The 18893-nt window shown below is 37.7% G+C and overlaps 1 protein-coding gene across 3 annotated transcripts in view; it reads left to right on the forward strand.

Moving 5' to 3' along the window:
* Nucleotides 1-18893, forward strand: part of UBAC2 (UBA domain containing 2) — a 95399-nt gene that overhangs the window by 58563 nt on the left and 17943 nt on the right. For 2 of the 3 annotated variants that reach the window (XM_087967309.1, XM_087967310.1), the window contains exon 7: nucleotides 15918-16157. The exons of the other annotated variant lie outside the window; for it this stretch is intronic. In XM_087967309.1, the coding sequence (XP_087823435.1) occupies nucleotides 15918-16157 (240 nt within the window). The remainder of the gene's footprint in view (nucleotides 1-15917; nucleotides 16158-18893) is intronic. 3 annotated transcript variants of the gene reach the window in all.

The raw sequence follows: 18893 nt of genomic DNA on the forward strand, positions 1-18893 counted from the left end.
TCCCATCCAAATATACAAACTAAAGGGCAGAATACTTAAAATGCAGACTAAAAACTATAAACAATTAAAAGTTTCATAACAGAGGTAATGGAATTAAATAATTTTATTGATGAATTAAAGAAATTTAGTGAAATTTAAGAAATTTATTTTATAAGGAAGAACTAACAGAAGCCATGTGTACCTCTTGATTAAAATATCTGTCTACAAAGGAAAGTGCCTGTTTAAACACATACACCCACAGTTTTATTTTGGGCAATATAAAACAATGTTAAGGAAGAGGAAAGTTTTGATTTGTGAATCTGTTTATATAATGTTTATAATAGGCATTACTTGGTCAGTGTTCTCAGCTTTGAGATATATATATATATATATTCTTAAGTGTTCGCGGGTACTTACATGTATGGCATTCAGCTTTGATCGGGTATTTTCCCACGTCATTGTAGTTGTGCTTTTAAAGTTGTAGCAACGTTTCGGCAGAATCTCATCTGCCATCATCATATAGAAGCCTGATGATGGCAGATGAGATTCTGCCAAACGTTGCTACAACTTTAAAAGTACAACTACAATGACGTGGAAAAATACGATCAAAGCTGAATGATATATATATATATATATATATATATATATATATATATATATATATATGTATGTATGTAGGCATTCAGCTTTGTTCGTGTATTTTCCCACGTCATAGTAGTTGTGCTTTTAAAGTTGTAGCGACGTTTCATCAGGCTTCTGTATAGTGTTCATCTGTGAGTCAGGCTTTTACAGTGGTTTCAGATTTGAATTTGGGGCAGCCTATTGCTGTGCCAGAATGGTTTTTTCTTCATCCTGATTGGTTGAGAGTCTTGGTCTGTGTTTAATGGTCTTGGAGTTTGCTGTGTTCTGCTTGATTGGTGTTTCTAATATCTTCTGTCTGTTTTTTGGCTCCTTTTGTATCTTGATTGGCTGGCAACATTGTGTTACTTTATTGGAGGCCTTTAGTGCAGCTTGGCTCCGGGTAAATGGACGGCTATCATTTGTTAGGAAGCTAGGTTTCATCTGGGTGCCTGGTTGGGGTGTGTTTGAGCCGGAGGCATCAGGGGGGATCTGTTTGTGCCCAGGTGTTTGCCTGGCTTGTGGTGTGGAGATTTTTGTGTTTGTGAGTGCAGGCTTCCAAATGATTGACAGTCTGGTGGAATCATCTCTTCTGTTTATGCTTTCTGGTCTTTTCCATATATATATATATATATATATATATGAAAGCATGAATAGAAGAGATGCACTCACAAACAAAAAAATATCCACACCACAAGCCAAGCAAACACCTGGGCACAAACAGACCCCCTCCCCGATACCTCCAGCCCAAACACACCCCAACCACCCACCCAGATGAAACCTAGCTTCCTAATAAATGATAGCCAGCCATTCACCCGAAGCCAAGCTGCACTAAAAGCCCCCAATACATGAAACACAATGTTGCCAGCCAATCAAGACAAAAAACTGCTACAAAACAGACAGAAGATATTAGAAACACCAATCAAGCAGAACACAGCAAACTCCAAGACCAAGACTCCCAATCAATCAGGATGAAGAAAAAAACATTCTAACACAGCATGAGGCTAGCACCAAATTTAAAACAGAAACGGCTGTGAAAGCCTGACACACAGACGAACCCAATACACAAGCCTGATGATGGCAGATGAGATTCTGCCGAAACGTCACTACAACTTTAAAAGCACAACTATAATGATGTGGGAAAATACCCGAACAAAGCTGAATACCATACATATAAATACCCGTGAAAACTTAAGAATACATACATACATACATACATACATACATACATACATACATACATACATATGTAGGTCTAGGTGTGTTCGGGTCTTTTCCCGTGTAAGATTAAGAATATCTTGGCGACATTTCAATGAGGTCCCACTCGCCATCCTCAGGCTGGTGCTTTCGGCTTCGTGCCAGTGCAAGCAGTGTGTGATTGGAGCTGCCGTCTCTCTATAAATACTGGTGGTGGGGGCTAGTGTGCTGTGCTGGTTGTATATGTTGAAATTACAACAGACTTAGAAAAAGTTACTTATGACCCTTTAAGTTAGGAGTGCCATACCCGACAGGGTCATTTGATTGCATTTCAGGAATTGGGCAACATGTTTGCACTTAAAACTGATTGCCAAGTATTTTGCAAGCATTTGATTGGCATTTAAAATCTTATCTGCTGATTTCCTCAGAAAATTCATGGGAAAGCTGGCAGGAAAGTTTGCAAGCTGTTGCCACCTGCCAAACAATTTTGCCTCCCCTATGTACATGGGGGTGAGGGACTTCTGAAGTGGGCTGGAAAAAATTAAATTCAGATTCCATGCATAGAAGGGAATTTCAGCCCTGGGCTGGAGAAAAGATGCTTGGCTGTTCTCCATCCAAGCTTTCTTTTTTCTGCCAAGTCCTGGAGTTTCTCCAGATTCCTCTATGTGTAGAAGGGAACTTCTGCACTGGGCTGGAGAAAAGCAGCTTACATCCTGAAGATCAGCCTTTCTTGGCCTCAGAAACACTGCATTGGCTACAGTGGTAGGATTCAATTTTTTTTACTACCGGTTCTGTGGGCGTGGCTTGGTGGGCATGACAGGGGAAGGTTACTGCAAAATCCCCATTCTCCTGTGCAGGGCAACAAAAGAAGACCCAGCCAATCAGCTGGGACTTGGGAGGCACAGAATAGACGGGGGCGGGGCCAGTCAGAGGCGGTATTTGCCGGTTCTCCAAACTACTCAAAATTTCCGCTACTGGTTCTCCAGAACTGGTCAGAACCTGCTGAATATCACCTCTGGTTGGCTAGCTTTGTACCCAGAAAAAAAAATTAGCAAATGCAAGTTTCTGGATGGTAGAAAGGCTAGTGCCTTGAGGAGAGGGTTAGAGTTAGGGTCTGCCTTCTGTGGCAAATGGGGGAGGAAGGAAATTCAGATCTCAAAATCTGAGCTTCCCTTTTCCATCTCAGTGTAGCAGTTCCATTCACACATGGAGGAGAGGAGAAGGCCTGCAATGGACTGAAGAAACAAAACTTTGGCTTTGGGGATTTGAGCTTCTCTTCTTAAGCCTGCCTTCTTATAGCAGGCAGCTCTTTCATTCTGTCCATTTAATGATCCATGCAGTCATTTAACAACCACATCTGGGATTAAATACATTAATATAACCAAAATATTAACAATAAAATATCATAGTATCTTTACCATACTAACATATATCGCTGTAACTTTTGATTAATAGAAAATACTGCCTTTTCCCAAAATGTGGAATTGTGGATTTGTGGTGGAACCAGCTAAAGGGGAGGGGATTCTGCCAGGGGAACTAAAGAGACATTCCAGTTTAGAGTCAGTTCAGTGGAATAAATGTCTGAGATCAAACCCTTAGGTGTATATCTGCAGGCTGTCTGGCAAAATTCTTATTATAGGTGATTAATAATAAAGTATCTGTTTGGGCCTATCTACAGGTGGGTTCTGGTTGATTGCATCTGAAAAGATCGCAAATTTCTGATCTGGAATAATACCACTTTTCCAATTTGTTAAACTGACTTTTAGCCACTCCTATGCTTGATAGAACCATTATTCAGTTTCCAGTGAGTTATATTCCAAAGTGTTGTTATATAGTTCAACATCACAATACCTCTCTTTTCAAATACAGTCTCTGGGGTGTCCAATACTCCCTAATGAAAATTCATGTAGCTGCTGAAGCTACATTCCAGCAGATCTGTGATGATATAAATGACTACAAGCCACTTGGAATGGCTTTGGCAAGATGGGAGGCATGGTAGTTTAGTAAAATAAATACATCAGATCTCATCAATTCTGTACCTTCCCACATCATCATCCTTGATCTGCAGTCAATTTAGTCAATGAGATTATGTGATTTGAAACCCAACTCATCTACAAAACATGAAGTTAGGAAAGCTGTTGTTGTATAGACATTACATATAATCAAGGGCTTGGATGATCTTATTTAGGTACTTGCTTGAGGAAATGTCTGTGGAGATTCTCAGTCATCCAGGTCATAGTTGTCCCTAAGGAAACAAAAAAAAACATTAAAAGGCATGTATTTTGTAAGTTCATATACCAATTTTTGTAACTGAAGATTTCTGAAAAGTCATATACATATACACTGGCTGCTATTTTCCTTTTGGCAGCTTTGTTCCAAACATACGTAACATATGGGAAAATATATCTGTGGAGATTGCTAATGCACAGAGAATTCAGCATAACAGTAGCTGTGGTTGCTTGCCTCTATTTAGAATGTGTATCTTCTCTAAGTTTCTAAGTCACCTTCCTTTTAGTAAGTTCTTTCACTTAAATAGAATGAATTTTTATAAAAAATCCAGAGTGGGGTCTTTCCCAGAATGTGGGAAAGCCCCTCATCTGCCGTAGTCATAATCCTTCAATTTGAGTAAAATAGACTTGCAGTTTACTATTTTTAGTTCAGCAACTGCCTCCTGTCTTCTCTTGATCATAACTATAATTGAACGATTATAATTATAATTGAAAACACTCCCACTAAAATGCAACTTTTTGACAAACAATTTGGGGCTATAGTTGCTTTTATGACAATCATTTTCCACCACTGTACAGAATGTTTTTCTCTCTTTACTTCCCCTTACATGTTATATAAAGCTTTCTTTAAAATAGATACACAGTTTGCACATTATCAGCAAATGCAAAAAACTACAATCTCTGTTTGGTTTTTAGTTGACATGTTGTTGTTGTTGCCCTGCAACTGTTGAGGGGAGGGGAAAAAAGAAGAGGAACTGTTGGGGCAGGATCTCATACATATTTAAAGGAACAAATGGTCTAAAATATCAGGATTTGGAAATTGTAAGAAGTTTTCATGACAAAAGAGTAATACCGTTCAGTGAAGACCAACCATGGCCCTAACATTGATTTTTTAATAATAATATTTTAATCTATGTACCATAGATGTTTTCAGAGTTTGGGTTTGTACAAAGTGGAGGCAAAATTTGGGATTCTGACAATGCTAAAAGCTTTACCTGAGTAAATCTGATCAGATTATTTTTTAAGTTGTTTTGAGATGCTCATAGCTCTCCACAATTTTAAAATTCCCAAGATAGGAACTACATCCATTTCCCCAACAAATTTTAGGAAATTCATGCCGCCAAAGCTGTCAAAAATGTATTCAGATAAAAGAGCAGGAAAATGAAAACAGATAAGGTGAAATTAGTTTTCAGGGAGTAGGGAGGGAGTAGGGATATAAATTCTCGCACTGGTATGGTACAATAGTTATGGTAAGTTCTAGTTAATTGTGCCATGCATGGAAAAATACATGTTGACATACATTGTTCTGAAGCATGTACATGTAAGAGTGTATACAGAAGTTCCTTAATTCGGAGCTTTGTGTGTATACACAAGCTTTTACAGATATGTAGACCTATCACTACCCTCAACCCTCATATTCTCAGTGCATTTGACACTAACTTTCATAGTCATACATGGAAATGTGTACATGCTCAGGTTTGTCTCAAGTGCTGCTATCGATGTTATTTAGGACATATAATATCTGCTGTCCATACAGTGAATACGTTCCTCTCCTTTGGAGTATTGTGATTCAAACAGCAACAACCTTGAAGACCGTTCTCTTCAAATTACTGAATATGAACTGATTGGCCAGAATTAGATCCTGTTTGGACAGTATTTCTGAACTCTGTGGTAGCTCTTTTATGTTGCTCAGGCAGGTCATGTTCCAGAGAATTCTTGACTTTTGCAGAATCAGCCCAATGACATGGTTCAAACACTGGCTTGTGAGTGCTAAAATAAAAGATTCCATTACCGAATGGGGAATTTAAACAAAAGACAGGTTCTACTTGCTTTATGCTAGGTTACATTTCCTGAAAACATAAAGCAAATTTGCATAAAGCAAGTGGAAAAAAGCAGGTGGTGGATGCAGTGTAAATTTTGTAACCCAGATAAATTGACAAATGTCATACATTTTTAGAACCTTATTCTTAAGCACCAGGTTACCCAAATACATTTTATCTTATGTTCTATGTAGCATGAAAGCCTTTCTACATCTTTCGTAGAGCTAGATTTCTAATGTACTTGATTATCAAGGCAGACGTAAGAGGTAGAATGCATCATGGCATTATGAATTTTATTAGCATGGATTGTTATGTTGCCCACATGTAGATTTTTCCAAGTTAAAAGCTTGTTCTGTGACTAGCAATCTTTCCCCAGTTTTGGTGTCCAACTTTTTTTCTTGGTATTACATCCTTTTCCTTTCCCAGTAAGATTTTGGACAAGATGTTGAGGGCCATTTTGACCCTATAGATATAGCAGGGGTGTCAAACTCACATCATCACAGGGCATCATGTGATGTATCAGGACTTTTCCCCCCTTCACTAAAGTGGGCATGGCCAGCGCGTGACGCATCCGGCCTGCAGGCCGCAATGACAGCCCTGAGATATAGAGTTAAGTATAAGACAGGAAGCAAAATCAGAATTATGTAACGTGATGGTAAAAATATGAGTGAAGGCAGAAAGTGATTTTGGCAGGAAGAGGGCTTCTAGAACTTTGGCACAAATTGACTATGCTGGCACAAATCAAAGTAAAATGATCAACCACATAATAGTAAATTTGCATAAAGTGAGGAAAACCTGTATAGTCAGATCTGTTTAATGACCGGAGAATGTTGTGATAAAAGGTAGATGACATAGATGACAAGTTTAGGGCAGAGAACAATGTGGGAAATGCCAGGAAGAAGGTCACAAGCACATTAACAGATACTCTCCTATACCATCACTCCTACACTCACTGGCCAGGATTTTTCAGTTTGATTTTTTGAATAAATAAAAGTGGTTTGAGTTCCACATAATGCTGAATTCTAATGAATTTTCACATCCTAGTAAGTGAGAGACATGTCATCATAATATAGTACATGAACTAGTTTTAAATGCCAGTAAAAATTCCACAGATCTGAATTGAGAAGTTCTTGCACGTAATTACATACATAGTTTTACCAAATACAGGAAGTATTTCCAAAGCAGAGAGGAAGTGATCGTTGCAGTGCTAAGCCTTGTTGTAAAGGTGAATAGATAATAGCGTTGTGCCTTGTCTTAGAAGTATAATACTTGTTATCAGAAAAATCCTTCTCGTTACAAGGATCTAAATATGGCTAGGAATGAAGAAGAAAAAATTAACTGTCTCACTGTGATGACCCTGGGCATGGCACAAAGGCAACACAGTCAGATAATCAGTAGGAGTCTCTTTATTAGCTCCAACTTTGCCCCCAATGTCCTGGTTACCTTCTGGCTGAAGAAAAACTCTCCCAGGACCAGCCTGGATGCAGAGAATCAAGTCCAAAATGTGATCAACAAAAACTGTAACTATAAGTCCAATCAAGGCAAGATGAGGTAATTAGTCCGGCAGGGTAGAAGGAATTCCAGACTTGAAGGAACAGCTGTAATTCAACATGGTTGGGAGGATACCAAGAACACAGATAAGCAAAGTCAACACAAGATAAACTCATGTTTGCTCCCAGAAGATGCTGCACTTAGCATGCATCTCTTTTAAACTTTCTTCCCAGGTGTGGCTAATGAAGGGAATCAGGGCCCTTTCCTCCCCCATAAGCCATGCAACCCACATTGCTCTCTTCTCCATTCCTCTCTGCGTGCCCTAGGATGAAGAGGGAGTGGGCCTGGGTCTTCCTCTGAACTCCCTCTCCTTTGTTCTACCTCCCCCCTGCTCTGTCCAGCCAGACTTTGCCCTTCCCCAGTTTCTTCCCCAGCCAACAGAGCCACACTCCCACTCCCTGTCAGCTGTTCATCTTCCTCCTTGGATTCAGACTTCAACAGGGGCATGACACTCACACACTGTTCCAGGTATTTAGTAACTTTTTTTTCAGAAAGTCACTGAGAAGAAATTTGTTAAAATGAGCTAAGATGTCCATCTTTTTATCACTCCACATTTGTATATGTTTAAACATTCTTAATTTGTTTTTTTGAATTTGCATAATTTAGTGAATCAGAACGCAACCAAATGGGTTGGGTTGACACATATTAATGCCACAGAAATCTACTCAAAGGTAACATTAAAAAAGCATATTGTTTAACTACAGATATTTCATGATGTTGGTTAGGTAATTAATGTGAACCAAGCCTGTTTGCTAAAAAAGAAAAAGAAATAAAAAATATTTCATTTTTTTTTAAATTGTCAGATGGCTGTACCACCATGGAGAAAAATATTCAAATGACTGTACCAACATGGAGTCAGTAATTATTATATTTTGGCCCTATTCTGACCACATGCTTAATCTGCTTAGTTGGATTGACTAGTTGCAGTGCTATAACATTATAATTGTAATGTTTTGCTACTTCTGTCAACATACAAGATACACAAACTTGATCAAAAATAACCTCTTGGGGAATTTACCCATGTTCTCCTGAGCTCCTGTGAAAGGAAAATACTAACAAGGACCATTAATAATTACTCTCTTCTGCCATGTGGAGGCCATCGCTTTTTCTTCAACCCTTTTTCTTAGTTTAGGTAAGCAAAATAAGATTAATGGATCGGATGAAATAATTGAATCTTGTGGGGCTCGGTTTAACAGTCCCTTTTTGAAGTTCTTATGCATGTGAACCCCGAGTTACATACTTAAGAGAATGTACGTGTGAATGCAGCCTCCGTTTCACTGATCTTCTTAATATCCCTTCACTTTGGATCACAAAATTTGACACAGTTGTGGCTATTGACAGGAAATACCAGTGTAAATCCAGAAAAAAACAACCAGATATTTCCTGTTATAGACAATAAGCTCATATGTTTTATATCATATCCATCTTTACATCTAACTGCCCCACCTCCGAGATGCTATTTATAAATTTACATCTATGGTTTCTTAATAGTTGGTAAATCTTAGAACCAGAGATAACAATTTATAAATTAAGATTTGATTTTGTGTTATCAGTTTCACGTTCAGAAGTCAGACGCTATCTTTCTTGCCAGGGTCCCTAACATTGGAAGAAATGGCTAAATGCCCTGATACCACTGCTTTTCATCCTACTGCCCAGCATCCATTTATGTTTACAGAACAATGTGAGGAAACATCACTATCCAACTTGCCTTGTTTGAAATTGTTTTGTCTTGTGTAAGGTGGTTCCTGCTAAGTGCACTTTTTTCTCAGGGGAGAAAGACTATGTGTGGTCAAACATGCAATAGAGCTGCTTGAACTTACTTTTACCAGAATTGTCTGCACTTTACTTTTCCTTCTCCCGGGCATAAGTGGTACCTGGAGATACTTTGAAAAAGAGCCAAGACCTATGACTATTGGCTGTTTCCCCATCCCTGTTTAATGTTTTTTCTTTCTTTAATCTTTTCTGCTTTGGTCTACACATCTTTCATCGAAGAATTATATATTGGACTTGTATCATTTAATAATTTAGTTCATATTAAGTCAACACTGCATTCATTATTTTTTTCTGTTTTATTAGCTGGTTGAAAACTGAAAGGTTTGCAAGAATGAACAAGAAAATTAAGGTTTTTCATTTTTGCTTTTAAAATAACAAATGCTTATGCTGATTATTTGGATGGATGAAAGGAAGCAGTTGTCTTTTGATATATTGTTTTAACAGATGTCGCTTCCTTTGTGTGAGAGGCAGGAGCCTAGACACTGATACTGCACAGTGCTTTTGGCACAATTTCAAACTATACCCTGAATGGTATTCTTCAGAGATTCCCTTGTTTATAATACTTTACATTTTCTAATACTTTAAAGGAAAATGAAGTTTGTTCATATCGTTGTTATACATTACCCCATCAAAAGTGGTCTTGTTTAACTTTTTTTACATAGGCCACTTAGAATGCTATGTGTTCTTCAAAAATGAAAAAGAATCCTATTGATTTTTGAATGAAGAACATAGTTCAACTGAAACAACAACAAATGATTATATTTCTGAAAGTTCCCCGTGATAATGGAGATATGCCTTGGCGCTCTCAAATTTGTTCATGCAATAACCAAAGGGCTAGTTTTATCTATCATGAATAACTATGAAGTACATTTCTGGAATGATGATCAGAATTTCCTGCATTGATTTGTCTGCAAGTTTGCCTTTTAAATTCAAAACGCAAAATTCAGATTTTGAAATTTAATATCTAATTATGTAGATACCAAATGACTGTCCTTTATCAAATGACTCACTAAGTTTTCATTTTATGAAAATGAAGCATGATGGTGACAGATGTTTTACAAATATAATCATGGGTAAGAAAGTACACCCATGCTCCTCCTGGTTAACTAAGGTTTCCTGAAGGTAATGTGGATAGTTTCTGACAATTGTGAACACATGCTTGAGAGAGGCTGGTCCTTTCAATGCTTAAGGAAGAGGTGGTTTCTTCTCAAGAAACCATTGCTAGACGCCAGTATGTTAGATAACTTTTGGTTGACTCCAACCTTTTCTGCAGCTTCAGAAGTTCCTGGACGAAATAGATTTTCTGCATCTCTTTCAGTCAGGTTTCATGCCGGGATGTGAGACACAATCCAGAAATGGATATGAGACACAAGTGGGCCCAAAATTTATCTTGCTGAGCGAGACAGTTGTTAAGTGATTTTTCCCCCATTTGATGATCCTTCTTGCCACAGTTGCTAAGTGAATCACTGCAGTTCTTAAGTTAGTGACACAGTGTCAGCGTCCCAGCGTCCCAACGTTAAGCGAATCTGAATTCCCCATTGACTTTGCTTGGCAAAGGTAATTCCATGACCCTGGGATACTGCACCCATCATAAGTATGAGTTAGTTGCCAAGTGTCTGAATTTTGATCAAGTGAGTATTCTGCAATGGTCGTTAAGTGTGAGAAGTCTTTTTTTCCCCCAGTGCTCCGGTAACTTGGAACCGTCATTAAATGAACTGTTGAATGTCAAGGACTTACCTGTAGCATGTTCTACATGGAACTGCTATTGAAGAATATCTGATGGTGCAGTTGATGCAGAATGCAGCAGTGCAAATAATTATGGGTGTTCTTTGGTACACACGTTTTGCCTGTACCAACTCCCAGTTGGTTTCTGAATGCAATTCTCAACTACAAAGGTGTTCATGACATAGGCCAGGATATTTGAGAGATTGTCTTTGTCCAATTGTCTCTGTCTGCTCCATCAGGTCTTGCAGAAGGGGCACATTTTGGTTTCATCACATAAGGTGTATCATCTGGTAAGTCCAGCAAGCATGCCTTTTCTGCTGCTGGACTGCCCTTAGGAACATAATTGCTATTCAGGATTAGGTTGGCCTTAAACCTGATGTTTTTTCAGAAGCAGATAACAGATCATCAGAGTCGGAAGGGACCTTGTAGGTCATCTAGTCCAACCCCCCGCCCAAGCGGGCGACCCTACACCATTTCTGACAAATGGCAGCCTAGTCTCTTCTTGAAAGTCTCAAGTGATGGCGCTCCCACAACTTCCGAGGGCAAGCTGTTCCATTGGTTGATTGTTCTCATTGTCAGAAAGTTTCTCCTTATTTCCAGGTTGAATCTCTCCTTGTTCAGTTTTCATCCATCATTCCTTGTCTGGCCTACAGGCACTTTAGAAAATAGATTGACCCCTTCCTCTCTGTGGCAGCCCCAGAAGCATGGGTGTCAGGTGGTTAGGTGAGTCTATGTGTTGTTATTGTTAGAGTTGATGGTTTTGGCTGCTATCCAAAGCCAAGACTATTTGAGGAAAAAACTAGGCTTTTACTATCCTGTTGTTGATCAAAGTTTTAATGTGCTTTACTAAATTCAAGAATTTTGTATAGGCAAAATTGTTTACTGTTATTTCAGGATTTATCGTAGTCCTCTTGAGGTGGCAAAGTCTAACTGTGAATATGTTTACTTGCATGAAGTATTTTAAACATTTTGAAAACATAAATACCATGAATATATGGAAAGTAACTTGTATTTAGTCATGCCAATGAAGGCATATATGCATGCCCTAGGATAATGTTGCAGGATCCAATCTGAGTTGGTCACCAGGACCAGAGGTTTGTTCTTCCAAGCTTTTGGACTCGTGCTGGATCTCCTTCCTCAGGGAACTTCTCAATCTCCAGGATATGTGCATTGGGCAGTTCTATGTATAGTATTTATGTGGTACCTGGCTGTGTGTATCTTTTAGTTGTTGATTGGGTATTGATGGTTAGCTATTAAATAGTTGTTTCTTCGTGCTGCTATGCCCTACAGCTTCTAAGTATCTGGTAAACTGATGCAGATCAGCATTCCTGTTAATTGACAAGGGGCCTGTTTCCCAGGCTTCAATCATTTCTCTGGCTATTTTTGTCCCTGCTCAGCCAACAATCTTAATAGCTATGAGTTGTACTTAGTAGTTGTGTGTACTTAGTCAACTTAGCCATTCACTAAATTATAACTGCAGAAATAGCAACATAAAATTTTGGTCCTCCACTGAAGCAATTAGCAGCCGAATAATTAATGTTACATGCTTGTTGATTGCTTATTTATTTACTCATTCATTTATTCGGCCAACCCTCTCATACAGGCAACTTGGGCAATGAACAGAAATAAAAAAACATAATCATTAAAAAAATACACAAATAAAGGTGAAAGTTTTATACAGTCTGAAAAGAAACCTGTGTATAATCTGAAAAAAATAGTTTGCCAAAGTTGTATGGCTTGGACTAAGAACTAAACATCAAGTGGGAGGATTTTAAACTCTTTATCTTCTATATTTGTCTATACCATAGCATGGTATTGATAATGTCTACATCAAATCAAAATGGCCTAGTACTGTAATACAGGTAGTCCTCGATTTACAACAGTTCATTTAGTGACCAAAGTTACCATGGCACTGAAAAAAGTTATTTATGATTATATTTCACATTGAAAAAAATCATTTTTCACATTGCAGCATCCACATGGTCACGTGATTTATATTTGAATGCTTAACAAGTATTTATGAGAGTTGTCATGTGATCATCTTTTGTGACAAAGTCATTTAACAACCATGTTACTAATTTAGATTCACTTAACAATCGTGTTACTAATTTAAAAATGAAAGTGATTCACTTAACTGGCAAGGAAAGTTGTAAAATGTGGCAAAACTCACTTAACAAACTTCTCCTTTAGCAACATAAACTTTGGCTCAATGGTGGTTGTAAGTCAAATACTATTTGTATTGAACAGTAGTTGAGTTTTAAGAATACAAGGAGGAAGGAAGTAAATGTGTTACTAGAATAGAATCTTGTTAGTCAGGAAGAATGTGCTGAAAATTTAAAAAAACGTTTTGAGAGGGGAGGGTTTTTTCATGCACACAGCAATGGCTTTGCCATGGTTTAATTGGTTCTTCACAATTATTTAGAAGAATTATAATTCTAACTGAATAAATGACAGGGATTTATTCAAGTGGCATCTCTGCCCTATATAATGCAGTGAACAACGTCTGTTTGATTTATCGGAAGTGAAAACAAAGCCACAACCACTTCCTTTTTTTGTAAGGTTAAGTTTGGGATGGGATGGTATAGACTATAGAACATTAGAGTGCAAAATGTTTATTAAAATAAAAATATACTTCGTTCTGATGAATAAGACAAACAAGTGAATGATAGAACATAAACAATGTTCTCAATTTTGTTTTCTTCTTTATATATAGCAAGAATTAATAAAATTCAAATTAATTAAAATGTGTAAAATGGTAGAATACCACTTTCTTTCATCTATTATTCTGTTAAAGTATATTTTATTACAGGGGTGGGATTCTACCGGTTCCGACCAGTTCTATAGAACCCCTTGTTAGTTTTCTAAGCAGTTCGGAGAACTAGTAGTTAGAAGCAATCTCCTTTTGTTTTTTTCCACCCTAAATTACATTCTTGCCAGTATGCTTAGACTTCCTGTCTTCGGAGCTTCTGGGGCTTGACTTTCTTAAAGGGGAAGGATTGTTTTAAGATTTTTACACTGCTATTGGGAGGAAATACTTCCCCGGACAATCAGCACTTTGAAGAAATAATTGAATAATGAAGCAGAGTTGTCAGAAAGAAGCTTTTAATGACAGGGAACCAAGATGAGTGTCATTCAGCAAGGCTTCTTGGCTAGCTAGAAAGATTGACATTCAAACGTGAGTTTACATACCCTTTCTGAGTTTTGGTCTAAAACTGGTTTTTGGTGAAGGTTAATTCTGCGCTTGGTGACGTTTAATCCTGTGTTTATTGATGGGATAATTTTCCCGATTCAGCTTCAACAAGCAACAGCTACTGTTGTGATTTAATTATTTGTATTGTGTTTGAATTTTTTCCTGCCTCATTTTCTATCTTTTTCTATCTGGGGAGAGGGTCTTCCTTCACTGCTTTAGTGATATCTGGCACTGTCCTTTTGGGGTGTACTTCCAAGAGGCAGGATGCAAGCTTGGCACTGATTTTTTTTACTGCCTTACTGGGGGGCATGTGACCTTTCCTTAAAGCTGGATGATTTCCTTAGGATATCTTGTGAGATGAGTGAGACCAGCTGGTATCTTTAAGTGGTACAAATGGATCTAAGGATTGCTTCTCCTGGGTGTGCTGTTTCTGGACATCTTAAATGTCTGATCTGTTCCTTCTATAATCCACTATAAGCTCCTTGGTCTTATTGGTGTTGAGGACCAAGTTATTGTCTCCACACCATGAAAGCAACTGATCCACCTAATCTCGGTAGACACATTCATCCCCCCCGGAGATAAGTCCCACCACTGTTGTATCATCTGCAAATTTAGCAATAGTATTACTAGCATGAGTGGGAATGCAGTCATGCACATAAAGAGTATAGAGTAAGGGACTCAACACGCAACCCTCTGGTGTACCAGTGTTAAGAATAAGGGCTGAAGAAGTATGATTACCGAATCTGATACCTAATATGATTACCTAATACCTCTGTGAATGGCCAGATAGGAAATCCATAATCCAAAGGCAGGTTGAATTAGAAAGTCCAAGGTCCAGAAGTTTAGACACTAGTCTATGTGGAAGAATTGTGTTAAACGTTAGATTTCTGTCTGGATGTATAGAGTATGTATTAGAGTCCCAGAACAGGCTGGATTTGAGAATGAATATTCTATAATGTATTGGTGCCTAGCATTTTATCATTTGGCAGAAAAATACTAATAAACTTCCATATGGAGCTGGGACGTCATGAGAGTCCTCGAAAGCTCCTTGAAATCTTTACACAGTCCAATTTTTGAAATGGAAAGAATTGCTGCATCATCCACATACAAAAGAATGGGGATTGGACAACAGGTGAGGAATGAGGATGAAAATCTGGACTAATAAAAACTACAATACTGTTAATGTGCATATTAAGTTAATGGGGGGGGGGGGGGGTTAGAATACATCCTTATGAATTGGAATAGAATCATCAAAGTTACTCAAAAATAAAAAGCTCTGTTTTTCCCCCACTGCTCTGATAATTATCAAGTTGGAAAGTTAATGGCAGACTCATTGAGCAAGTGAAGTCACTTAAATACCTGGGTATTCACTTCCAATCTTCAACATGCTATGGTCATTAACTATGAAAGCACAAAAAGGAATTCTAGCAATCAACAAATTTGCTAGTTGACAGGGGCAAAACAATTTTGTTCCTGCAGCAACGGAACTATTCAAAGCCAAAGTTCAAAGCCAAACTGGAAAATGGATCTCAGATGAGTATTTACAAAAATTCTCAGTTCTTGAACAAACAATTTTTTTTATAATCAATAGTATATATTTCATACTATACGTCTAGTACCAGGTTAGAACTAGATTGCACATTTATCATAACATGTTTGTGATTCCTTAATGTGGGGAACAGAGAATACTAGCAACTTTGAAGTTTTGCTTTGGAATTAGAATTAGTAATACATTTTTGACATCCAGTAGATTTTGGTGAGGGAACTAATCCTAGTCCCTGAATTTCCTTGTCAATATGTCAGTTTTTCAATCTGTCTATTTCTCTTTGCTTTTAGATTTCTGGAATGTGCTACAGTAGTAGTCTTTTAAAAGTGTACCGCATACTTTGTGTGCCCTCTGGCATAGCAAAGATCTTTGCTCGGACTCTTGAACCAATTTTCACATCAGCGGAGCCCTCTAATGAATTTGGAGTTGGAATGGGAGCCACTATTGATATACAGAGGCAACAGCGGATGGAGCTACTTGATCGACAGATACTGATCTCTCAGGTTGCTCAGATGAGGCGACAAAGACAAGTAAAGTCCTTTTTCTGTAGGATGTAGCATATTTGTGAAATGGATTTATCCATTTATAAAGTTAATCCTTCATGAAATTAACAGTCCTTTTACATATTATGGATATGTTCTATTTATTCACAAAACATTCTTAGTGGATTCAATTATACAAAATGCCAAATTTACATGTCAAATGTTGGTTAGACTTCATGTGTCTATGTGTGCTTCTTGCTTTAGGATGTTGTTTAAATTCATACCATTTGATCAATTTATAGTTGAATGTATTATGTGAACTCATATAATGGTTTTTCAATAACCAAGTTAATTTTATTCGGTGATGTTTTATTGTTTACAATGTTTATAATTTTGTTTATGTTGACTTAATTATATATGCAAGTATCTAACAGTGTGTAAAGGTATCTGTGAGGATTTTCCCTTTCCTCTTTTCTAAAAGTCTCCCAGAATTTTAACTTGTAACTTGTCCCAAGAGGACAAACATGGCTGCACTGGTCTTATCAACAAGGATGGTTCCATTGGTGGAAATGTCATTTTCACAATTCTACATTTGAACAATGAAAATTAAATTGGCCTTTGTGCATATTTTATATGCCTATGTACACAAGCAACATATAGAGTAGGGCTCTATATATTCCTACATACACAAGCAACATATAGAGTATAGCTAATCCAAAAATTGACTCCCACCATTCCTTTTTGGGGTGAGAGGGGCATAGGATAGGACATTAAAGATGAGTTAAATCAGAGGACATTAAAGGTGATTTGAACTCAAGAGGACAAAAGTTTGCAGATGCTTGGTGGAAAATTACAGTTAGGTCTGACTTCCTGCCTGTGGCTAACTCTAAGTGCCATTGCTCCCACCCTTAAAAAAATATCTTTGGGTGAATTTACCCTTAATCATGTTAATTCCATGTGCTATGGGAAGATTGAATGGGGATAAGAGTGACTTCAGTGTGATCATTAGCTGAAAAAAAAAAAGGAAGCTTTAAAAAAATCTGATAACTATAGAATTGTTCACTGGACTCATATCTTCCTGATTAAGAGGAACTTAATTTTGGTAGTCTGGTCTACATTAACCTCAGAAAACTTTGGAGTGGCAATGGCTTTTGCAATCCAGCTTTAAAGTGATGAAATAGTTTCATACTTCCCCTTACAAAATCATTTCTCAGATTCCCTTCTTCTTTCATTCATTCCAGTTGCCCAAGATGCTCCTCACTACTGGATCTCTTGACTGACGTAGAAATATAGGAGGCATATTTAAGTTAAGGGCATATTTATGGAACTCTGGTTGGATTCTGCTTCTTTTTGAATCCAGTTCAGAAGGGTCTTAAATTCTTACATTGCCAACCCTTGCAGTTATCGCCTCCCTATCATCAATCCTATTTTTCCCCTTAAATATGTCATGTGTGCTGATATCTCAACATCCTTTCTGGAAAGTGCTAGGATCAAAAGAGCTGAGTCTGTCTATATGTTTAAAGTGTCATAAAGATTTACTGTTTTATTGTCACGTTGTTTTACCACTTCCTTCTCGGCTATGTAAGTTTCTTTATAGAGACCAGTTTACGTTAATCATTTCAAAATGGTTGTTGTCATCTGTGGAGAATGTATGGAAAGTATTTGAATTTGCAAAGGACTTTTGTCACTTTGAGATTTTGTCATTTCTTAGAGACAATAGGCAATCCCATTTTGACAGTGTCTCTTTAGCATATGGAAGACATAGAAGAGACTGGGGATTAATGCAGTGTTGTTACAGGGAGAGAGAGAAATGCTTTCTCATCCAATAGTTGGAATCTTAGAGATAGTCCTTAATGACTTGCAATTCAGAAAATATCTTTACCAGGATGGGTGATTAAAGGCATATAGTGTGGTTAACATAATTGAAACAGAATCCAGCATTGGGGACTCTGCAACAAAAGAAAACAGGATGTTGCTTCTTTTCCTGTCTAGGTTCCTTGTGTACAGCTATTGAAACAAGCACAGTAGAAGATTAGGGGCCAAGAGGGTTGTGGTACATATTTCTTTTTATTCTTCAGCTTCCTCAAACTACCGTAAGGATCAAAGCAAAGTTCAATGTAATAGGTCCTTATTATTTGAGGCAATTTGGTTCTTAAACCATGTGAAATTTCACTGGAAGCTTCCATTGTGACAGAACATTCAATAATAAGTAGAATGTTCAATAATAAGTATTAATCCTTGCCCTCATCAAAACTCTTTCATCTATTAATAGGTTAAGGCTGTGTGATGGAATGGACAGCTGAAGAGGGTGGGGGGGGGTAGCATCAAATGTCTCAGAAAGGAGTCAGCACATTTCAGGGAGGGGCCCAAGACAAGAGACTGTGCAGTCCTGAATAGGATGGGGGATGCAAGAAAAGATTCAAGGTAGTCACACCCTAGAATCAACCAGGGTATATTTATTAGGTTAGATTATAACTTTAATCTGGTAAATTCTATTAGGTGTAAGAAATCAAGAATTGGACTCAGTTGGATCTTACTGTGTCGGGTAAGACTGCAAGGGTATTTTTCTGAGGAACAACTTAAAAGCATGTTATTGGTTCAACAAAATGTTTTAGACAAAATTGTCTTTCAATATATATAGGTAAAGCTCCAATCATAGGAAATCTCTCATATTTTAAATGCTTTCAGCTGCTTGCTTCGTATTCTTAAGGAACCGAATAGCAGCGTTCAGTGGCATTCTGGTCTCTAAAGGACATGGACCTCTTTCCGTATATCCATAATTGA

This window comes from Notechis scutatus, chromosome 5, assembly GCF_049901735.1.
Source record: "Notechis scutatus isolate UNSWTSFEM ecotype Mainland chromosome 5, rNotScu1.2, whole genome shotgun sequence".
NCBI classification, from domain to species: domain Eukaryota; kingdom Metazoa; phylum Chordata; class Lepidosauria; order Squamata; family Elapidae; genus Notechis; species Notechis scutatus.